General features: G+C 43.2%; 1 protein-coding gene across 9 annotated transcripts in view; it reads left to right on the top strand.

The window, feature by feature from the left end:
* Window positions 1-20678, top strand: part of LOC110508648 (laminin subunit alpha-3) — a 109062-nt gene extending 88384 nt beyond the window's left edge. For 6 of the 9 annotated variants that reach the window (XM_090225544.1, XM_021589330.3, XM_021589329.3 and 3 more), the window contains 31 exons: window positions 417-527; window positions 645-756; window positions 968-1132; window positions 1347-1543; window positions 1764-1880; window positions 2389-2543; window positions 3104-3245; window positions 3401-3500; window positions 3619-3735; window positions 4132-4302; window positions 4541-4692; window positions 5014-5226; window positions 5427-5575; window positions 5668-5830; window positions 5970-6097; window positions 6601-6748; window positions 6895-6993; window positions 7081-7244; window positions 7440-7557; window positions 7778-7918; window positions 8059-8207; window positions 8412-8543; window positions 8951-9074; window positions 13722-13855; window positions 13932-14112; window positions 14358-14513; window positions 14610-14775; window positions 14883-15037; window positions 15223-15316; window positions 15891-16010; window positions 16233-20678. In XM_090225544.1, coding sequence (XP_090081670.1) covers window positions 417-527; window positions 645-756; window positions 968-1132; window positions 1347-1543; window positions 1764-1880; window positions 2389-2543; window positions 3104-3245; window positions 3401-3500; window positions 3619-3735; window positions 4132-4302; window positions 4541-4692; window positions 5014-5226; window positions 5427-5575; window positions 5668-5830; window positions 5970-6097; window positions 6601-6748; window positions 6895-6993; window positions 7081-7244; window positions 7440-7557; window positions 7778-7918; window positions 8059-8207; window positions 8412-8543; window positions 8951-9074; window positions 13722-13855; window positions 13932-14112; window positions 14358-14513; window positions 14610-14775; window positions 14883-15037; window positions 15223-15316; window positions 15891-16010; window positions 16233-16378 — 4419 coding nt within the window. In that variant the 3' untranslated portion in view covers window positions 16379-20678. Of the gene's footprint in view, window positions 1-416; window positions 528-644; window positions 757-967; window positions 1133-1346; window positions 1544-1763; window positions 1881-2388; window positions 2544-3103; window positions 3246-3400; window positions 3501-3618; window positions 3736-4131; window positions 4303-4540; window positions 4693-5013; window positions 5227-5426; window positions 5576-5667; window positions 5831-5969; window positions 6098-6600; window positions 6749-6894; window positions 6994-7080; window positions 7245-7439; window positions 7558-7777; window positions 7919-8058; window positions 8208-8411; window positions 8544-8950; window positions 9075-9379; window positions 9656-13721; window positions 13856-13931; window positions 14113-14357; window positions 14514-14609; window positions 14776-14882; window positions 15038-15222; window positions 15317-15890; window positions 16011-16232 lie in introns of those variants that run through there. The other 3 variants (XM_090225546.1, XM_090225545.1, XM_021589331.3) reach the window with 1 other exon arrangement.
* Window positions 20679-21112: the final 434 nt, after the last annotated feature.

The raw sequence follows: 21112 nt of genomic DNA, 5'->3' as shown, positions 1-21112 counted from the left end.
ACAGAGAGAGCGGTAAAGGGTGTGTGCGTACTCGAACATTCCAGAATCCTTCTGATAAGCGATCTCAGTCAGTTTGTCCCAGAGCTGTGTGTCAACACATGTCAGAGCTGAACTCCCACGCGTTTGGGATCACAGCAACTCATACGCTCCGTTTTTAAACGCTGTAAGCATTTATCAAACCAACAGGAGGAAACAAGTCACTCAGTCAACCTCTCTGACAGCCTGAGGAGTCCACAACCAGCCATATCCCATTGAACTGTAGCTCTCTCTCTCTCTCTCTCTCTCTCTCTCTCTCTCTCTCTCTCTCTCTCTCTCTCTCTCTCTCTCTCTCTCTCTCTCTCTCTCCCCATCTCTCTCTCTCTCAATCTCATCTGATTATAAAGTGTTAAACAATAGACTGTGTGTTCCCTCCACAGAGTTTGGTGAGCAAGTTCAGTTCCAGTGTGAACAGCCAGAAGCCCAAGGTTAGCCAACTGGAGCAGGACACTCTCAGTGTCAACGAGGATATCAGCGCTCTGAAAGAAAAGGTACTGGACTGGAACTCTTCCTCCTCGCTGTCTTTTATTCCCGTCTGTCATGTGTGGGATTGTGTGTGCTGGCTTTGGAGAGCTAATGTTTGTGTCTATTTCTGTGTTGTCCATCAGGCGGATGACAGGGCTGCGGATGCCCAGAAAGTGCTGAATGATGTGGGTAAAACCCATCTGAGAGCTAAAGACCTGGACACTGAGGCTAGGAACCTGCTCGAGAAGATCCTGGGTAAACCACCAAGTCCTTGTTCTCTAACTCGCCTGATCTCTTTGCCTCCCTCTGTCTATATATATCTCTCTCTCTAGCCAAATGATCCTCTTTCCTTTTTATTTTTCTGTTTTCTCACCCCTTCTCTCCCTCTCTCCCTCTCTCCCTCTCCCACTCCCTCTCCCTCCCTTATATATCTATATATCTCAACCTGAATGTGTGTGTTGTGTAGCCCTGCTGCTGCAGCTGAAAGAGTCTGGTTCCGGTGATGTGGTGCCCAGTGAGAGCCTGGCTAAGATGTTATCCGACGCTGAACGCATGGTGAAGGAGATGGAGAGGAGAAACTTCAACCCCCAGAAAGACGCAGCCGACAAAGAGAGAGACGAGGCCCAGAAACGTAAGTAGTCTGCTGTGGAACCAAAACTCTTCAAATCCCACAAGGCTTTTCTTTCATAAGATTAGAAGCTCGTAAGGTAACTCTGATGTTCTTGAATGTCACAATGGCGATGACTACTTTGTTTGATACCATCAGCAACCGAATAAAATAGTGAGACTTTTTTAAAACATTTCCGGTTGAGAATTACCATTTCTATTCTGTTGTATTCTCCCAGTGCTGGACTACATCAAGGCTAATGTGACCAAGCAGTATGATCAGAATGAGGCAGCAGCCAAGAGGGTGAAGGGTCTTCTGAAGGACTATGAGGCTAAACTGAAGGACCTGGAGGAGGCGCTGAAACAGGCTGGGGACATGGTGAAGAAAGCCAACTCTCAGAACGGACTCAACTCAGAGGCACTGAAAGACATCCTGGTAATAATAAAACTCCCTGTATTTACTATTTTCTTTTAACATGATGGTACAATGCTATCACGTATAGGCAGCTACTGCGGTAACCATGTTGTTTGGTCCGTTGCTATGGTTACTTTCATGGTTAGGGTCATCGCCCCCCCCCCCCCCCCCCCCCCAAAAATGGACGTCTTATGGCAGTAGCGCTAATGTGCTCTTAACCAAATGAATGTTTGTTCTTCAGAAACGTATGGAGGACCTGAAGAAGGAACGGAAGAAGGTCCAGGACCAGATAGCCATGGCAGAAAATCAGCTGAAGGCCACAGAGGACCTCCTGAGAATGCTGAAGGACAGCAAGACTGTGAGCACACAGGCCGGCCGTGTCATCTCATGTTGCAACTGCATATTACCTCATGTGCATAGTCAAATTCAATATACCGAAGTCAGTGATGCATCTATCATCTCCGGTACACATATGATCCTAACCAGTGTAGTGATACAGCCGATGTACACAACACATTTTGACAATACTTGATTCTGAAACTGCAGTTGCTCTCGATTCTCAAATGTTAGTGGTTGAGTCCTAACTTGCCAGCCACTCAGATAACAATCGATGGTTGTGTTTGATAATATCATGACTTTAGGTAAAGAGGATGGTATGTCCTTGCCTGTATTTCCTGTGCCTACAGTGGTTCTTCTGTTCTCTTCATTAGGCATACGGTAACAAAACGTAGCCAAACAGTTTGCAACGGAAAGCAAACATTACCATTTGTTATTGGACAAGTTCAGGTAGTCCCTCCCTGTTTCAGTCATGTTTTCATCCATTTGGTGCCTAATGAATGTGACCCTGTTGTCTTTCTCCTCTCCAGGAGTATGAACAACTAGCTGCCCAACTGGACGGCGCCAGGACTGACCTCACCAAAAAGGTCAACGCCATCTCCCAGGCCGCGGCCAAGGAGGACATTGTGGAGCGAGCAGAGAGACACGCTGAGAACCTGGCCAAGCTGGCCAAGGAACTACAGGAGTGAGTTATAGGGACCTGGGATGTGGGGACATTTCCTCTTAAACCAGGGATAGGACGGGTCCTGGGTTATGACGACAAGGCAGTTTCTGCTGCTGGTTTGTGTAGTTTAAGCTAAATGGTCTCAAGACTGTATTGCCCATGTTAGTTTCAATGGGAAGCCATAATTCCTCAGCAGCACGTAATTCAAGATAAGAGTAGAGGATCAACTCAAAAGGTTCCCCAAGCATCAACGACATAGTATTGAAGTAATGTTAGTGGCGGTAGTTGTGGTTCTTTAACAGGGATGTTTATGCTGGGTGGTTTTCATCCTCAGTGGGTCGTTCCAGATAGATCTGCCATCCGCTAGATTCCCCTCAGGCTGCATGTTTGTTGTTCCATTTGGTTTATTGGCATTTCCCGTGTGTTTACCTTTACTCTCTCGCTCTTCTGTTCTCTCTTCTCCCTTCCTTCCTCTGTCTCTTTCTACCCCCCTCTCACACTCTCTCTCTCTCTCTCTCTCTCTCTCTCTCTCTCTCTCTTTCCTCCTCCCCCCGCGCCTCTCTCGTCTTCCTATGTCACAGTGCTGTAAGGGACTCGAGTGGCCGCTCGGATGTGCGTGATGCCATGGACGCCATTGAGGCATACAAGAACATCACAGATGCGGTCAACGCTGCAGAGAAGGCAGCCAAGGAGGCAAAAGATGCAGCTGACAAAGCCCTGAAGGTGAGTCCACAGTCTAGCCACTAGACCCATACCAGGGAGATATTGACTCCACAGCACCTAACTCTAAGCTGATGTGTCTTTGGTCCACCTTCTGTTTCTGCAATATTCTTCAACTTGTTTTTTTTTCTTATTTTCTTCATTATTTTTCAATCTAGGATGTGAAGAAAGAGGACCTGACAAAGAGAGCTAAGAATCTGAAAGAAAGCGGGAACAACCTACTGAGGGAAGCCAAGGACGCAGAAAAAGATCTCAAAGGTATGTTGCTAAGGGTTGTAATAGTGTTTTTAGAGTGGGTAAGGAGCCAACCAAATACATGTGGCCTAAATGGAATGGCATAGTTAAGGCTTAACTAAGCTCTGTTTTGACTCAACAGAGGCCTCTGATGACCTCACAGCCCAGAAGAAGCGCCTGAATGACGCAGAGAATAAGAAGAAAGCATTGGAGACGGACCTGCTGGATGCCCAGGCTGAGCTGAACAACATCCAGAGAGGTACAGTGGCTCGGGTAGTAGGAGGACCAGAGGATGTCTGATAGACCATCTCAAATTATGGAAAATGTACTGATCAATGGAAGAGTGAAATATGAGTTATGAGAGTGCTTTGACTTAAGTGTCATCATCGCTAATCCCTCCCTCCCTCTCCGCTCCTTCCCCCTCTCCTCCTTCATTCCATCCCCCCTTCTCCTTCCCCCTCTCCTCCTTCCCTCCTTACCCCTCTCCTTCCTCCTTCCCTCCTTAACCCTCTCCTTCCCTCTCTCCTCCTTCATTCCTTCTCCTCCCTCCTTCCCTCCTTACCCCTCTCCTTCCCTCTCTCCTCCTTCATTCCTTCCCCCCTTCTCCTCCCTCCTTCCCCCTCTCCTCCTTCCCTCTCGCCTCTCCTTCTCTCAGATGATATAGGAGACATGCTAGATGAGGCGAAGAGGAAGGCAGCGGCTGCCAATGACACGGCCAGCACCACCATGGACAGACTGAACGCCATCAGAGAGGAAGTGGACAAGTTCAACGTCATGCCCTCCGACTCCAACCTCGGCAGCATCATGGACGATGTGGACAAGTCAGGTGAAGAATCACTCCACTAACCTGTGTCTGCAAAGGCTGGAGGGAATAGACACCCATAAAGAGGGCTTCCTTGTAAAAAAGAGATTTCTCTCTATTGAATAAATATGACGTATCTTATTAAAATGTTGTTAACCATGCATGAACTGTACTGTGATGATTGTCCACTCCTTTCCTGTTTTGTTCAGGTGTGAAATGGTTAAAAGGTCTAACTCCTCTCTCCCCCTCCCCCCATCCACAGTGAAGAATCTGTTGAACAGCATCCCGTCTCTGCAGGATAAGATCTCGGAGGTGGAGGAGCTCAGCTCTCAGCTCTCCCCCGTCACCAACGTCTCTGATAACATCAATAGGATCAAGGAGCTCATCGAGCAGGCTAGAGACGCAGCCAATAGGGTACGAATGCACCACCACACACACACAACTCTATACACACCCTGGGTCCACACCCCACCAGATATACCCACGGTGTATAACCTGTTACCCCTTCCACTGGCCATACAGTCTCTGCAGCAGTGAGTGCTGTTGAGAATTAAGACGTGAATATATGGAGTCAGACTCATTTCAGTTTGAAGGATTGCAGGTTTAGGTCTTGACAGAGCCCTTTGGGGAATTTGATGGACACTTGTGAATCCCATAAAGGAGAAGACGGATTTCTCTTTACACTGCTGGTCCCTTAGTAACCCTGTACAACCTCCCACCTCCTCCTGTCTCCAGATTGGGGTCCCTATGAAGTTCAGTGGGGAGGGCCACGTGGAGCTGCGTCCCCCACGGGATATTGAAGACCTGAAGGCATACACGTCCCTGTCCCTGTTCCTGCAGAGACCAGAGCTCCCCAGCAGCCGAGGGGACGGAGCACGCAGGCGGAGACAGGCCACCACGGTCAAAGATACGGGTGACATGTTCATATTCTACCTCGGCAACCAAGACGTGAGTAAACTGGACCTTGTACTTCCTATTCTCCTAATGAAAGAAAAAAATGAATGATATAGATTTGACAGTTTTCTTTTGGTTCAGAAAAGCTCTCTGGCACTTCAGTTGGCATTCTGTGTATATTTCTGTATTGAAATAATGGCACACATACATTTGACAGTTTGCACTGACTGTCCTCCCCTCTCTCTCTCCCACAGTCGTCTAAAAACTTCATCGGCATGGCCCTGAGGAATAACGTGCTGTTCTGTGTGTACAATCTGGATGGAGAAGAGTACGAGATCAAGACGGACTACATCACTAGGTCTCCCTCTGAGCCTTCCTTCTTTGACAAGGTGGACCTGCACAGGTAAACCATACCCTCGGCCATTCAAAAGTCTTGGGAAATTAGACTTCAGTGAGTAACCCTGATTTTACCATTGACCTCTTACAATCTCTCAGAATTTACCAAGACGCAGAAGTGAACCTCACCAAGCTGTTCACATCCAATCAGCCGGACCCATCTCAGATCATCACCAAGCAGGGAGAGCTGACCAGGAACCTTCTAAATCTGGACCCTAGTGACATTGTCTTCTATGTCGGGGGCTACCCCTCCAACTTCAGTGTAAGCACCTGACTTCATAACATTTTGGTTTGACATTGACTGAAAATAACATTTTTCAGTGACTAACGGAGGTGGCATTACGATTCCCGATTGAAGCGTTTTCAACCTTGTATAACATCTGAAAATGTTGTTTCTATAGCCTCCAGCCTCCCTCAACTACCCCAACTATAAGGGATGCATCGAGCTGTCCACCTTCAATGACAGAGTCATCAGCCTGTACAACTTTAAGAATGCTGTCAAGGTCAACCTGGAGACTCCATGCAAGAGGTATAAGCATCAAACAAAGAGATTGGTAGATGCATGTATGTAGTTCTGTCCTTGAGCTGTTCTTGTCTAATGATGTTCTGTATCATGTCATTCCGTATTATGTTTTGTGTGGACCCCAGGAAGGAGTAGCTGCTGCTTTTACAACAGCTAATGGGGATCCTATTAAAATACCAAATACCACCAAGCCGAATGAGGTATTGATTGGAAATCATGCTCCTGGATCAGAGAACAACAAAGAATAACTGTCAATCTCCCCTGTCTATCACTTGACTGATGGACATGTTACGTGGCTGGATTGACTACAAGCCTGCTAAACTGGACACTAAACTTTAGCACAGCGCGATTCGCTCCTATTCAGTTGAACGAAACCTTGGCTTTAGCAGCGTAGCTCTGTGAGCAGCAAAAGTACTCTCCAGTTCTATTTCTGCATTTTCTGTTTTCCCGACCACCCGAATGTAGCTCCCCACCTTAACCCTATTCTGATTGAATCCCTCTGTGCCCAGGTATAGCCGACCAGTGGTGTTTGAGTACTTTGAGGGGACTGGTTATGTCAAGGTGTCCATCCAAGGTGTCATGGCGCCCAACCTCCAACTGGGCCAGATCATCTCCACTCGCTCAGAGAATGGGCTTTTCCTCTACATTGGAAATGAGGTAGGCTACTTACTCTGCTCACATTAAAACATTTGGTGTGGTGAAGTTGACGATGTGCCATCGTTCACACCTGAGTAGCTGTTGGGTTTCTCTTCCCTTGTCAGTTTGTCCCACTGACTGTGTCGCTCGTTTTCCTCTGTTCGCAGGAGAAGTACTACAGTGTGACGTTTGAGAGAGGCTACGTTGTCATCCATAGTAACCTGTTCAGAGAACCAGTACAAAGTGCTACCAAAGTCTTCCCAGTGGTAAGGCAGTTGGCGCTAGATAGATGATTTTTAGTTATTTGTAGAACTCACATTGGTTTGCTCAAATACTTTTTTTTTTCTCTTTAGAATTCAGACCAAGCAGAAGTGTTGATTGTTATTAAGTCTCAAGGAAGCCAAGAGATAAAGATCCGTGTAGCAGGCAATGAGGTGGTCATAGCTGATGCCCAGTACACCCCAGGTGACTTCACAGACTACTACATCGGTGGCGTACCACCAGCCCTGAGAGAAAGGTGGGTGCTTTTCACCTGCTTACTAGGAACATGATGATCATTATGTTTGACGCTACGATGTGAATGGTCAAACTCTGCCCATGTTTACCTGGGTGTTGAGTACGTTGTAAAGCCTTATTGGTAGTATACGGTTTCCTTAACCGTACATCACACCAGAGTCTAAATAACGTTGTGTTTGTGTGTTCTCGCTCACAGACACAACATCACCGCCCAGCCACTGAAGGCCTGCATGAAAAACATCAAGGTCAACAACAACTACCCCAAATTCAAGGAAAAAGTGGGCATCAGCCGGGGCTGTCCCACGGACTTCCTGGTAAGTCTTCACCTTTTACTACACCTTTTTTCAAACATGGTCAATAACACGGCGCTATATTTTGATTTCTACCACTATAATCTTTACTCACTGGAGACCCAGTTGTACTGTCAGGAAGACATTTCTGTGTGCCACTACTGCGTATATTGATGCCACCAAGATGCTGTGACTGACTCCGGTCCACTGTTAGTAACCACATGACAATGTCTCGGTGTTCCAGGCGTCTCGTAAATCTGAGTTTAACGTGGGGAGTTCTCTGTCAGCTGCTCTCGAAGGCTTCAGCCTGGCAAGGGATGTCTCAGTCTCACTGGGATTCAGGAGCTCTGAGAAAAATGGGCTCCTACTGCAGAACACCGAGTCGGTTGGTAGACCACAACACCCCTTTTTCTCCCTCTCTCGCTCCACATTTCTTTCTTCAACTGTTGTTTTGACATTTGTACAACAAGTGTGAGTGACCTGACTGTTTGAAATGATCTTTATCCCTACCCGGTTCTCCGACAGAGCGTTGGCGCCATCGAACTTGCCTTGGTCAACGGCTATGTGGTCCTGACGTTCAAAGACACAGCTTGGAAATCTTTGAAATCAAGCAAGCAGTACCAGGACGGCAAATGGCATTACCTGACTGCCACCAGAAGGGTGGCTTCTCAAAGGTACAACATCAAACATTCAACATAGAGTGATAGAAAGCTACTAAATCCACCATATCAACTTTATCCAGTTCCATGATGCATTGGTGATGACTGAGACTTACCATAGACATTATTGTTGTGACGGTACAGCACATACTGGTTATACAGATTGGTAACCACTGACACATATACTGTAAATAAGTACTGTCTCGTGTTGCCCTACAGTATCGAGCTGCGGATAGATGACGAGGATGTGGGAGGGCAGATAACCTCAAGCTCCTTCAGTTCAAACCCAGACTCTGTGTTCCTGGGGAAAGACACGTTCAAAGGCTGCATCTCCAACCTCTACCTGAGAAGGTAAAGTCACATCACTGTTTACTATTATAATGTCTAACATTAGTCACAACACGGCAGTAGTAATAGTTGTTAGATACAGTACATATGTAGTTATCATAATGGTTGTAGTAGTAGTTTTCTTTAGTCAACCTTTATTCAAGTAGGGAGTTATACTGAGACCCTTTTGCAAATGAGCCTTGCAGAACACCAAGAAATACACACATCGAATATGAAATGCAACCAATCAATAATAACCTAGCCGAACTACTAGAAGTTTATTTTTGTAGGAAAGGTTTCATGTTAACATCCGCGGTGCATTTATAGATCACATTTCATAGTGCAAAGGTGTCCTGATATTGATATTAGATATTGGTGTTACTGTCCAGGTTTACCACCACCTGAAAGTTGTTGTGTGTGTTGTGTTGCAGACCTAAATTTCTGTACAGAGCAGAGGACCTGAGTCAGTTCAGCTCTACAGGAGATGTGCTGCTGGATAAGTGTAGCTCTGACAGACCTCCACAACTGATGCTCGACCACAACACCTCCAGGAAGGTGAGAAAGAACTTTGAACTCAGCTAAGCCCAGTGAACGATGATGAACATACAATAATGACCTACCTGACTGCCGACTACTCTTATAACCACACAACTTGTGACACCAACAGGAAAGCATGTGTTTTTTGTATGCCATACCCAATCACAATTGTATTAATTTATCCTTGTCCTAATGATGGAAGACTTCAATCCAAGTTTCCATTAACACTATACTATGATTACCTAGGAACAGGCCACTCATCACTTCCCATGCACGTTGTGTTGATCAGTTGTGCTGACTGTGTTTTGCTGCTTTGTTTCCAGAGATGAAGAGAAGGAAGACCTGCCGACTAATGAGGACAAATTGATATTGACATGAGCAATATTAGCATCTCGCACATTGTTTGCACAAGCCCATTGCTATTGTACGTGACTGATGAACACATTACTGCATGGACATCCACATCATCATGACTACTATTCTTAAATATAAACTATTAACTATTAAAAAAATATATTTTATAAGCATCGTTTCACTTTTGATTTGTACATTGTTCTATCTTAAGCATGTTTCACCACAATAAACCACTTATCTGACCAGTGACTGTTCAATCTTAAGCATGTTTCACCACAATAAACCACTTATCTGACTAGTGATTCACAAGTATCTATTAACCCACTCATTCACCATCATCATCAGTCCATCTGGTTACAGCCAGCCTGATAAGTAATTTCCTTGTCCCCACTCCTTCTCTGCTTTCCCTATTCACAATGACTTGGACTAATGAATGATCAATAGTCAAGAATGACTATTAGGATCAATACAAGAATGATCATAATATACTATCATAATATTATTATACTATGGAATGACTGAGGGTGTAGAATTGGAATGTTGCACTAGGAATGGATAATAATAGTTACGGCCTGTGAGTACCTGAAGTGGATACTGGAACATGACACAGGGAATGTCGGAGTATTGAATAAATACGCCGCATCGTTGTTATGCATAAGCAGTGTTGGAGTTTGTGTGCATCATTGGCATGCGTCTCTTACTGTATGCTCTCTCAAGCATTTGTACCTGAGGAACAACCTTGGCCTGCATCCATCCAGATCATTTGATCTCCTGTGGCCTCCTACAATAACTCAATCACGAAATGCACTCGGATTATCCGGCCAACTCTTCCAAGTGAAAACTTGCAATGAATAACAGATTAGCACAACTGTATGTCAGGATTACAATGACCACCATGAGCAATATAGGCTCCGTTCATTGCAAATTGTTGGTGGGATATTGCATGGTGCAAATTATGAGTGTCTGTTTTGATTGCATGTTTATAAGCCGAAAGTATTCACACCCCTTGACTTTTTCCACATTTTGTTGTGTTAAAGGTGGATTTAATGAATTTAATTGTATTTTGTTTTGTCAACGATCTACACAAAATACTCTAATGTCAAAGTGGAAGAACACAGTTTATTTTCCACACATTCAACAACAACAACAAAAATGAATCTTGATTTAGATAACTATTCTATCTCGAGTCAATACATGTTAGAATCACCTTTGGCAGCAATTACAGTCTTTCTGGGTAAGTCTTTAAGAGCTTTGCATACCTGGATTGTACAATATTTGCCCATTATTCTTACAAATATTCTTCAAGTCCTTTCAAGTTGGTTGTTGATAATTGCTAGACAGCTATGGTCAAGTCTTGCCATAGATTTTCAAGCCGATTTAAGTCAAAACTAGCTAATATACACTGCCACATCTACGCTGGAGTTGCTTACTGAGACGACATTTAATGTTCATGAGATGCCTAGTTACAAAACACAAAGCCTTGTGTTTTAGGAGATGTACCTGCTGAAATGTGAAATTGTCTCCAAGTGTCTGTTGGAAAGCAGACTGAACCAAGTTTTACTCTAGAATTTTGCCTGTGCTTAGCTCTAATCTGTTTATTTTTATATTTAAAAAAACTCCCTAGTCCTTGCTGATGACAAGCATACCTGTAACATGATGCAGCTACCACCATGCTTGAATATATGAAGAGTGGTAGTCTGTGAAATGCTGTGTTGGCTATAACGCTTTTGTATTCAGACAAAAAGTTAATTTCTTTGCCACTTTTTTGCAGTATGACTTTAGTGTCTTGTTGCAATCAGGATGCATGTTTTGGAATATTTGTATTCTGTACAGGCTTCCTTCTTTTCACTCTGTCATTTAGGTTAGTATTGTGGAGTAACTACAATGTTGTTGATCCATCCTCAGTTATTAACAGCCATTCAACTCTAACTGTTTTAAAATTACCATTGACCTCATGTTGAAAGCAAGCCCTGACCGGTTTCCTTCCTCTCCAGCAACTGAGTTAGAAGGGCGCCTGTAACTTTGTAGTGACTGGATGTATTGATACACCATCCAAAATGTAATTAATATGCTGAAAGGGATTTTATTTTTTACCTATCTACCAATAGGTGCCCTTCTTTGCGAACCATTGGAAAACCTCCCTGTCTTTGTGGCTGAATCTGTGCTTGAAATTCCCTGCTAGACTGAGACCTTACAGATACTTTTATGTGTGGGGTACAGAGATGGAGTAGTCATTTAAAAATCATGTTAAACACCGTTATTCCACATAAACACCGTTATTCCACATAAACACCGTTATTCCACATGAACACCGTTATTCCACATAAACACCGTTATTCCACATGAACACCGTTATTCCACATAAACACCGTTATTCCACATAAACACCGTTATTCCACATAAACACTGTTATTCCACATAAACACCGTTATTCCACATGAACACCGTTATTCCACATAAACACCGTTATTCCACATAAACACTGTTATTCCACATAAACACCGTTATTCCACATGAACACCGTTATTCCACATGAACACCGTTATTCCACATGAACACCGTTATTCCACATAAACACCGTTATTCCACATAAACACCGTTATTCCACATGAACACCGTTATTCCACATAAACACCGTTATTCCACACTGTGAGTTCATGCAATTTATTATGTGACTTGTTAAGCACATTTTTACTGAACTTATTTAGGCTTGGCATAACAGAAGTGTTGTTTACTTTTTGACTCCTGACATTTCAGCTTTTCATTTATTTTATTTTTTTAATTTGTGAATATTTATATAAAACTATAATTCCACTTACAGGGTACTGTGTGTAGATCAGTGACACAAAATCTCAATTGAATCCATTTTAAATTCAGGCTGTAACAACAAAATGTGGAAAAAGTCAAGGGGTGTGAATACTTTCTGAAGGCACTGTATTTGTGTATATGCATTTGTATTCATGCAAATACACTAAAGGTAAACAGATATTTTAATGAGTGTACTGAGAACACACAGTTGCACACGCAGAGTCACTTACAGTCGGATTGTCCTCAAAGTATGTCAAATCAACAGCCACCCATACTGGCCCTGCCCTTCCATCTATTCCATTCCATTGTTTTGTTCTTTTGTTCTTTCTTTCTTTGAAATACCCCCTATCACACATACTGTATCTAAACTGAAACAAACAAACAACATTAAAGACATATCATGCCTCATTAGACAGAACTGGTATTAGCATGGCATGTTTGTGGAGGAAAGAGAGAGTATTATGAAATAGGCACTTGAACGTGGAAACATACAGGTAACTTCCAAAATAAAGGAACTATTTGAATTGCGGGATACAAAGTACATTGAAAGCAGGTGCTTCCACACAGCTGTGGGTTCTGAGTTAGGCAATTAACATCCCATCATGGTATTTCATGTCTGGGTCCGGGAACTGTAGTGGAGTCGCCAAATTTTCCTTATTGTTATTATTATTTTTAACAAACAATGAAGAGTACAGAAACGTACAGATTTTAAGGTTGCATCATGATTAGGTTTGGGGTGGGGTCGCGAGAAATTCTTGTGGACAAATGGGGTCCCCGCTGAAAAAGTTTGGCTTGGGGTAATGTATGAAAATGACCAGTTGACCATTATTTTGGCTACCATGGCTAGAAGAAGAGATCTCAGTGACTTTGAAAGAGGGGTCTCAAAGGAGAATAGGGGGTTTAAAAGATATGTGTGTGTGTATGCGTCTGTGTGTGTGTGTCTCAGTCACCAGATCTCAACCCAAATGAACACTTATGGGAGATTCTGGAGCGGCGCCCGAGACAGCGTTTTCCACCACCATCAACAGAACACTTTTTGAAAAATGGTGTCGCATCCCTCCAATAGAGTTCCAGACACTTGTATAATCTATACCAAGGTGCATTGAAGCTGTTCTGGCGGCTCGCAGTGGCCTGCCGAACCCAAAATGGGAGTCATCTTTCTCAGTTTGTAACTCCCAGAGGCTTACAATTGATAACCAAAAGGACTGAGGAATGAGAATGGGCTCATACATGTTTACTATTGAACACTGAGACGAGACCTTGTTCAGTTTGCTGCATGATTGACTTGAGCTTTAATCATCAAACACAGTGTCATATTTACCATAGCTCTTTATCCTCCAACCTTTGTCTTTGCATTTCAGAACCACTTTTCTATTGACTGAGGCAAATCCTTCCAGAGTGCCTTGTTGGAGATCGGAAAACTATTTCCATAAATCCCATGTATTTAAGCCATTTTCTCTAATATTGAGTTCCTGTGTCTCTGTGCCTGTGTGTGTTGTATAGGGTGGTGGTATGGAGATGTCAGAGGACAGTCTCTCTGTGTGTGCACACTCTGTTCTAGACAAACATGCCTACCACATTGGGGGCACTGTGAGTAGCCTGAGCTACAGCCTCACTCCCCAGGTGCTCCAGCCCAGGTGAGTAGACACAGACAGACACACACACACACTCTTTCTTTCTCTCCCTGGCCTGACTCCTGTGTCTCTCCACTAGACCTCATTTCTCCCTGGACGTTAGGACCAAATCTGCTGAGGGCCTGCTGTTCTATGCAGCCACCAGAGGGGGGAGCTCTCACATGGCTCTCTACCTGTCCAAGGGCAGGATCAGGCTGTCAGTAGGCAAGGGGAAGGAGATCTTCAACAGGGAGAAGTACAACGATGGAAGATGGCACTCGGTCAGTGGGTTAAGATCTAAGAAAAATCTATAATCTGTGATGTTGTTTCACATATTATTCACAAACTATGGTAGTAGTTGATCAATGTTGGGGATTTTGAAAATGTTTCTTTGGAAATGTACCAAATCACTGTGTCACTACATTCAGTGACGCATGGTTGCACCAAGTCTCTGGTGTCCCAGGGTCAACATTTTCACCATGCCCATCAAAAAAACAGTCATCTTAGGTGACCTCATCCTCTGCAGGTAATATTCAGCCTAGAAAAGAAGAGGTTCCGTTTGGTAGTGAACGGTATTAGGGCTCAGGCTGGACAGCTGACCAGTGATGAGGCCACGTCCATGGAACTGATCTGTCCTCTTTACCTGGGAAGTGCTCCTGATTCCTTGAACACAGAACTTAAGGTAAGCAACACACGAACACACACACACGCAAACACACATACAGTACAGCATACACTCACACCCCAAAATTGTATTGTGTTTTCTCTTTACTTTCAGTGGAAGCTCCTCCCAAAGCAAAGTGTGATTGGCTGTGTGCGTAACTTCAAGATGAATGGCACTCCCATGCCAGAGCCAACCACCAATCATGGTGCTGGCCCCTGCTTTGAAGGACAGACACAGAGTGGGGCCTACTTCTCAGGGAGAGGGGCATATGTCATTATTAGTGAGTAGAAAGTTAAATATTGAGATTGTCATCATCATCTTCATCATGAACCATATTACCAATCACAACAATGATGAGGCTGATGATGATAATGATGTTTGTTCCAGATGATTCCTTTGTGGTGGGCTCCAGCTTTGAGGTGGTGTTTGACATCCGTCCCAGGAGTCTGACTGGTGTTCTGCTCCATGTGGGGGACTCCAGCAGGACTCGCCGTGGGCCCAACACTGGACACCACCTCAGCCTCTACATGCACAGAGGAGAGGTGAGCCTGTCCTGCACTGGGCTGATAAGACTGGGCCTGTCACAGCCCTAGTAATAGTGTTTCTCTAGTGCATGGTTGCTAGATTTGACATTTAAAACATGATTCCAGTTGAGGCTGATTTTAGGCTGAATTTCCTTGCAGACTCGTCTGTTGTGCAGTGTTGTGATGCGCATGTGTTTTTCAAGGTGGTGGCACGTGTGAACAACGGAGCTGGTGAATTCAGTGTTTCCGTTCGGCCCAAGCAGCCCTTGTGTGATGGAATGTTCCACAGAGTTGCAGGTACACTTTTGTTATAACATGCCTCTGTCCTACACATGTTATAACTTGCCTCTCTCCTACACATATTATAACTTGCCTCTGTCCTACACATGTTATAACTTGCCTCTGTCCTACATATGTTATAACTTGCCTCTGTCCTACATGTTATAACTTGCCTCTGTCCTACACATGTTATAACTTGCCTCTGTCCTACACATGTTATAACTGGCCTCTGTCATACATGTTATAACTTGCCTCTGTCCTACACATGTTATAACTGGCCTCTGTCCTACATATGTTATACTGGCCTCTGTCCTACATATGTTATAACTTGCCTCTGTCCTACACATGTTATAACTTGCCTCTGTCCTACACATGTTATAACTTGCCTCTGTCCTACACATGTTATAACTGGCCTCTGTTCTACACATGTTATAACTTGCCTCTGTCCTACATATTTTATAACTTGCCTCTGTCCTACATATGTTATAACTTGCCTCTACCCAACTAGCTAGCTACAAACACAGTAAGAAGTGTCTTTAATACGTAATTGGTGACGCACATGGGGAATGTGTGTGTGTGTTTCTCGCCTCAGTGATCAAGAGGAACAACGTTGTGGAGATGCATGTGGACACTGAGGGCGACCACAAAATAGGACCTCCTTCCTCCTCCCCCACTCTGACCAAAGACCCACTTTATGTGGGCGGCATTCCAGGTTGGTACATTGAAGGAGAGGTCAATGAATTTACAGATACATTAAAACCCTATCAGGTCTGGAGTCCATTGTAATAGAGTACCCCTTGTATTTTGCACAAATAATAACCTATAGATCCCATTGGACAGTGAATGCTGGATGAATCAAAGTCACACTGAATGTAGACTCCATCATTATTATGCCTCTTGAATACAGTACTGTATCTGTCTCTTCCTTGGGCAGAAACGTCCATGCACCCATCCCTCCCAGTCACAGGGTCCTTTGAGGGCTGCATCCAGAACATGAAGATCAATGAGGACCCGATCTCCTTCGAGAGGCTCTCTGGGGTATTCGGGCCACTCAACCTCAGAGAGTGTCCAGCTGGCTGAGTAGAATCTACTCCATGACCACATCCTGGGACCACATCCACTCTCCACTAGCCGCTGCATGCAATCTGTTCCAAAAACAGAGAATGTGTATGTATGTGTGTGAGAGATAGTGTTGAGTGTCTGTGTGAGAGAGAGAGAGAAGTGTGTGTGTATGCGTGCATGTGTGTCACAAGGATAGTAAAACGAGGACCATTTGGACAAGTGGGGGACATTTTGACAGTCCCCACGAGGAAAAATGCTATTTTAGGCTCAGGGGTTAGGTTTAGGGTTATAATTAAATTTAGGGTTAGTGGTTAATTAAGGTTAGGAGTTAGGTACAGTTTTAGGGTTTGGGGTTAGGGCTAGATTTAGGGGCTAAGGAAAATAGTATTTTGGAGGGGAATCATTTTTTTGGTCCCCACGAGGATAGCAATACGAAACTGAGAGCTAGAGAGATAAAATAATAAAAGAAAACATTTGTAGAGCACATACGGTCTGCGAATCGTCGCCTCTTTCTACAGCAGATGCACAATACAAGGAACTGGGATAATTTGAGGAGCTAGCCATCGTTCACACATACAATAGCCTGCTAATTCCTTAGCTAGCTATTGTAACGACCCTGGGTTTATAAGCGCGGAAATCGACCCTGCCGCACGAGCATGCTTTTGCCGCACAGTCGATAGCGCGCCGGAGCTCGGGCTCGAAGGTCGAGGATTCGAGACCTGCTCCCTGCTGTTTCATTACACTATTAACCACATGTTGAATTCAGAATGTTAATATCATCCTAAAAAGAACAATTACATCTTAACAATACCATCCACTTATGAGTAACCTCTAAATATACAACATTATTCATGAACAAAACACTGTATGACTTTGTGCTTAAACGAATCAAACTTTTCTGAAGGCGACAGAAAAAGCCTGCCTACCTCTCATAGTGCATCAAAATGATTTGAGCACGCAGGGCAAAACGTAAGTACACACTCCCCTACTCCCAGGATGCAGGAATGCATAATAACAAATCAACATGACATATTAATATATAAACCTGGTGAAATTCACACAGTACTTGAAAAACTGTTACATAGGCATGGATAATCCTCCAAACACCGGCTTCGAGGGCATTATCAATTTTATACAACGGGTTACGAACATATTCAAATAACGATTGACATATTTTCATAAATGCGTAATTTTTATTTATTTATTCATACTGTTTCATCCTTCCACAAGATATAGCCCGGACACAAATCTAGGGTTGCCACCCAATCCGGCTGGTTGTTCATTCTATTGGTTTGGTTGCCAGAGTCGCGACCCAGTCATTCCTTCTAAATGTTCCATTGCCATACTGACGGGCAACGTTCTTATCCCTTGCTTGCTAGCTAGCCAACTACGGCTAACTTACAGTCACGTCAAATAGTGGAGCCAGAATAACAGCAAAGTAGCTGCATTTTTGCATTTGTTTAATCTGTTTTGTAGTGACATTTATTTCGCCTGGCATAGAAAAGGCGCTCACTCGTCAGGACACTGTTGTTCAGAGGAGCTAGCCAACAACACAGCTACAGTAACACAATCACTTCAAATTGAAGCTGGAAAGACCGCAAACTACAGTAACTGCTCTTCGTTTCTTCTTACCTTTTTCCAATTGACACCGGCTGGAATGCACCTTTAACCACCATTCTGGATTAGACCCACCCTTGTATAATTAACAATACGGCCCGAGGGGGTGTGGTATATGGTCAATATAGAATGCTAAGGGCTGTTCTTAGGCTAGATGCAAAGCCTGGACACAGCCCTTAGCCGTGATATATTAGCCATATACTACAAACCCCCAAGGTGCCTTATTGCTATTATAAACTGGTTACCAACATAATTATACCAGGAAAAACAAACGTTTTGACATACCCGTGGTATAAGGTCTGATATACCACGACTGTCAGCCAATCAGAATTCAGGGTTTCAACCACCCAGTTTATAATATTCAATAACCTATTAATTGCATTAATTCTTGCACCGTGCGATCAATTATTAGTTCTAAACATACCTTTTTCTTCTCTGCTAATTATCATTTTTTTTCCGGGCACATAGTACAGACAGTTGGTGCTTGGTGGTTGGAGCATGTTGCTGAACCGGAGGGTTGTGTACTTCTTAGGTATAGGCGTTCCATCAACGGGACATTTGTAAATCATGTATCAAATCGCCGTGTATCATGATCGCACATTTAGAGAAACAACAAATGTCGGTACATATAAGTGTCTTATATCGGCTGAAAGCTTAAATTATTATTAATATAACTGTCCAATTTACAGTAGCTATTACTGCGAACAAATGCCATGCTATTGTTTGAGGAGAGCTCCTAACAACAAAACACCTTTTCACCGCGATAGGTTTGATAAATTCACATCTGAAGGTGAAATGTGTACTTACAATTTGAAATCTTGCTCTGATTTATCATCCCAAGGGTCCCAGGGATAACATGAAGTGTAGTTTTGTTAGATAAAGTCATTTTTCATATCCTAAAAAGGTCCATATAGCATGCACGATTGATTTTGTATTTCCACTCGCTCAATTTGAAAAGATAGGAATCTGTGAAAATGTAACCCTAAACGTTGTTTCAACCAGTCAAATTACATTCGTACGTTCGCCTCCCGGGTGGCACAGTGGTCTAGGGCACTGCATCGCAGTGTGCCACTAGAGACTCTGGGTTGGCGCCCAGGCTCTGTCGCAGCCGGCTTCCAGGTTAGATGCGCGCCCTTCGTGTCTCCCAAGCCCGTACGGGAGTTGTAGCAATGAGACAAGATAGTAACTACTAACAATTGGATACCACGAAATTGGGGAGAAAAGGGGGTAAATTCAAATAAAATAAATTAAGTTTGTATTTATTCCTCAGAGGTCCTAGAACGTAACCAGACTTCACTATATTATATCCTATAGGACACCAAATGTGGTCAGAGAGCGACGCCTCCATGGCGATGACACGGATGGTCTTCTCTTGATTGACTGTAACTTTGTCAAATAAGCACCAATCGGGGTCAATCAAAGCTAGCTAGATAGCCAATGAGCCAACCCTGTATCTGTTAAACAATTTCGCTGCTCTCCTTGTGCGACAGCAAGCCTTTTCTTTTTGGACAAAAACTGCAAGAATATGGGGACTTATGAAGTTATGAAAACTGGGTGTTTTGCCAATTGTGAACTTACAATATGGCTACTAATACTGGAAAAACTAAATCAAAGTCCAATTATACAGATTTGACGATATTACTGCAGAAAAATGTAATATAAATGTAAACGTCCACGATTTGCCCAAATGTACCTGGGTGGCTTCACACTAAATGTAACGTAGCTTGCTCATACTTCAAGTTATTAGTCTAAAACTTTGTACATACACTGCTGCCCTCTTGTGGACACCATCGGAATTACAACCAGAGTGATGGCTAGATTTGGGACCTTTCTGTTGCATTTCAAAGATGGTGGTAGAATCATTTTTTTTAAACGGTTGTTTTTTTATTTGTATTTTCTTATACCAGATCTATTGTGTTATATTCTCCTACATTCAATTCACATTTCCACAAACTTCAAAGTGTTTCCATTCAAATGGTACCAAGAATATACATATCCTTGCTTCAGGGCCTGAGTTACAGGCAGTTAGATTTGGGTATGTCATTTTAAGCGAAAATTGAAAAAAAAGGGTCTATCCATTAAACCTGTTGTAGGACTCTTTGCGGCCAGCAGGTCAAACGAATGACTAAAGTGAAACAGTCACTCAGAAAAACGAATCATGATTCCTGAGTCAGTAAAACGAGTCGTTCAAAAATAACAAATTGTTTGCAAACTGCACGTTGTGTATGCGTGCTTGCGCTTGCATGCATGTATGTTGTGACGTACAAGCGGCACAGACATAATTGTATGTTACTCTGTATGGAAAATGAAGATAAAGAGAGGTGGGGCTAGTCTGTAGTGTAGTATATTTATTTTGTGATAAATGTGTTTACTATTACCATCTTGTTATTGAATATATTATGATGTTGTAATGCTGTACCATGGGTTAGAAATGTCTGTTTTTCCCCAATTATGCTCTTCCTTTGTATTTCCTCATCCCCCTTCACACTATGGCTCCCAAGTGGCGCAGTGGTCTAAGGAACTGCATCTCAGTGCTAGAGGCGTCACTGTAGACCCTGGTTCGATTACAGGCTGTTATTGGGAGTCCCAAAGGGCTGCGCACAATTGGCCCAGCGTTGTCCAGTTTGGCTTGTCATTGTAAATAAGAATTTTTAAATAAAGGTTACATTTTTTTTTTAAATAAAAATAGTATACAAACACTTTCTTTAGAGTGGATGTGGCGTTTGTTTGGTCAGTATTGCATCATGGCTAAGCAACTCTGCACATGAAAAAAATGAAATGCACATGAAAAAAATAAATGCCATGTTGACCAGTTTAACAACAAAAATATCAGTCACAGCAATTAACTCTACATTGGTATTACCATTTGAATTACCATTCTGTGTCTCTAGCGACATGTATGAACTCATATAAAATGTTTGGGCCTACTATAATTACATTGGGATTTTTTATTTATGTGTATGTTGTCTGTTAACAGAATAATTTATAATCATCGATATGGATACGGAGTAGTCAATTATTGGTAAAAAGCGAGACATTTTCTCTCAATGGCGTCAAATTATATTCAACTGAACTGGGACCACAGAGAAATGTACACAAAATATATATTGACTGTTTTCTCACATACAAGTATAC

This window comes from Oncorhynchus mykiss, chromosome 28 (assembly GCF_057628025.1).
Source record: "Oncorhynchus mykiss isolate SJ-2025 chromosome 28, ASM5762802v1, whole genome shotgun sequence".
Taxonomy (NCBI): Eukaryota; Metazoa; Chordata; class Actinopteri; order Salmoniformes; family Salmonidae; genus Oncorhynchus; species Oncorhynchus mykiss.
Note: the sequence above shows the minus strand (reverse complement) of the source record. Positions and strands in the feature narration are given on the sequence as shown.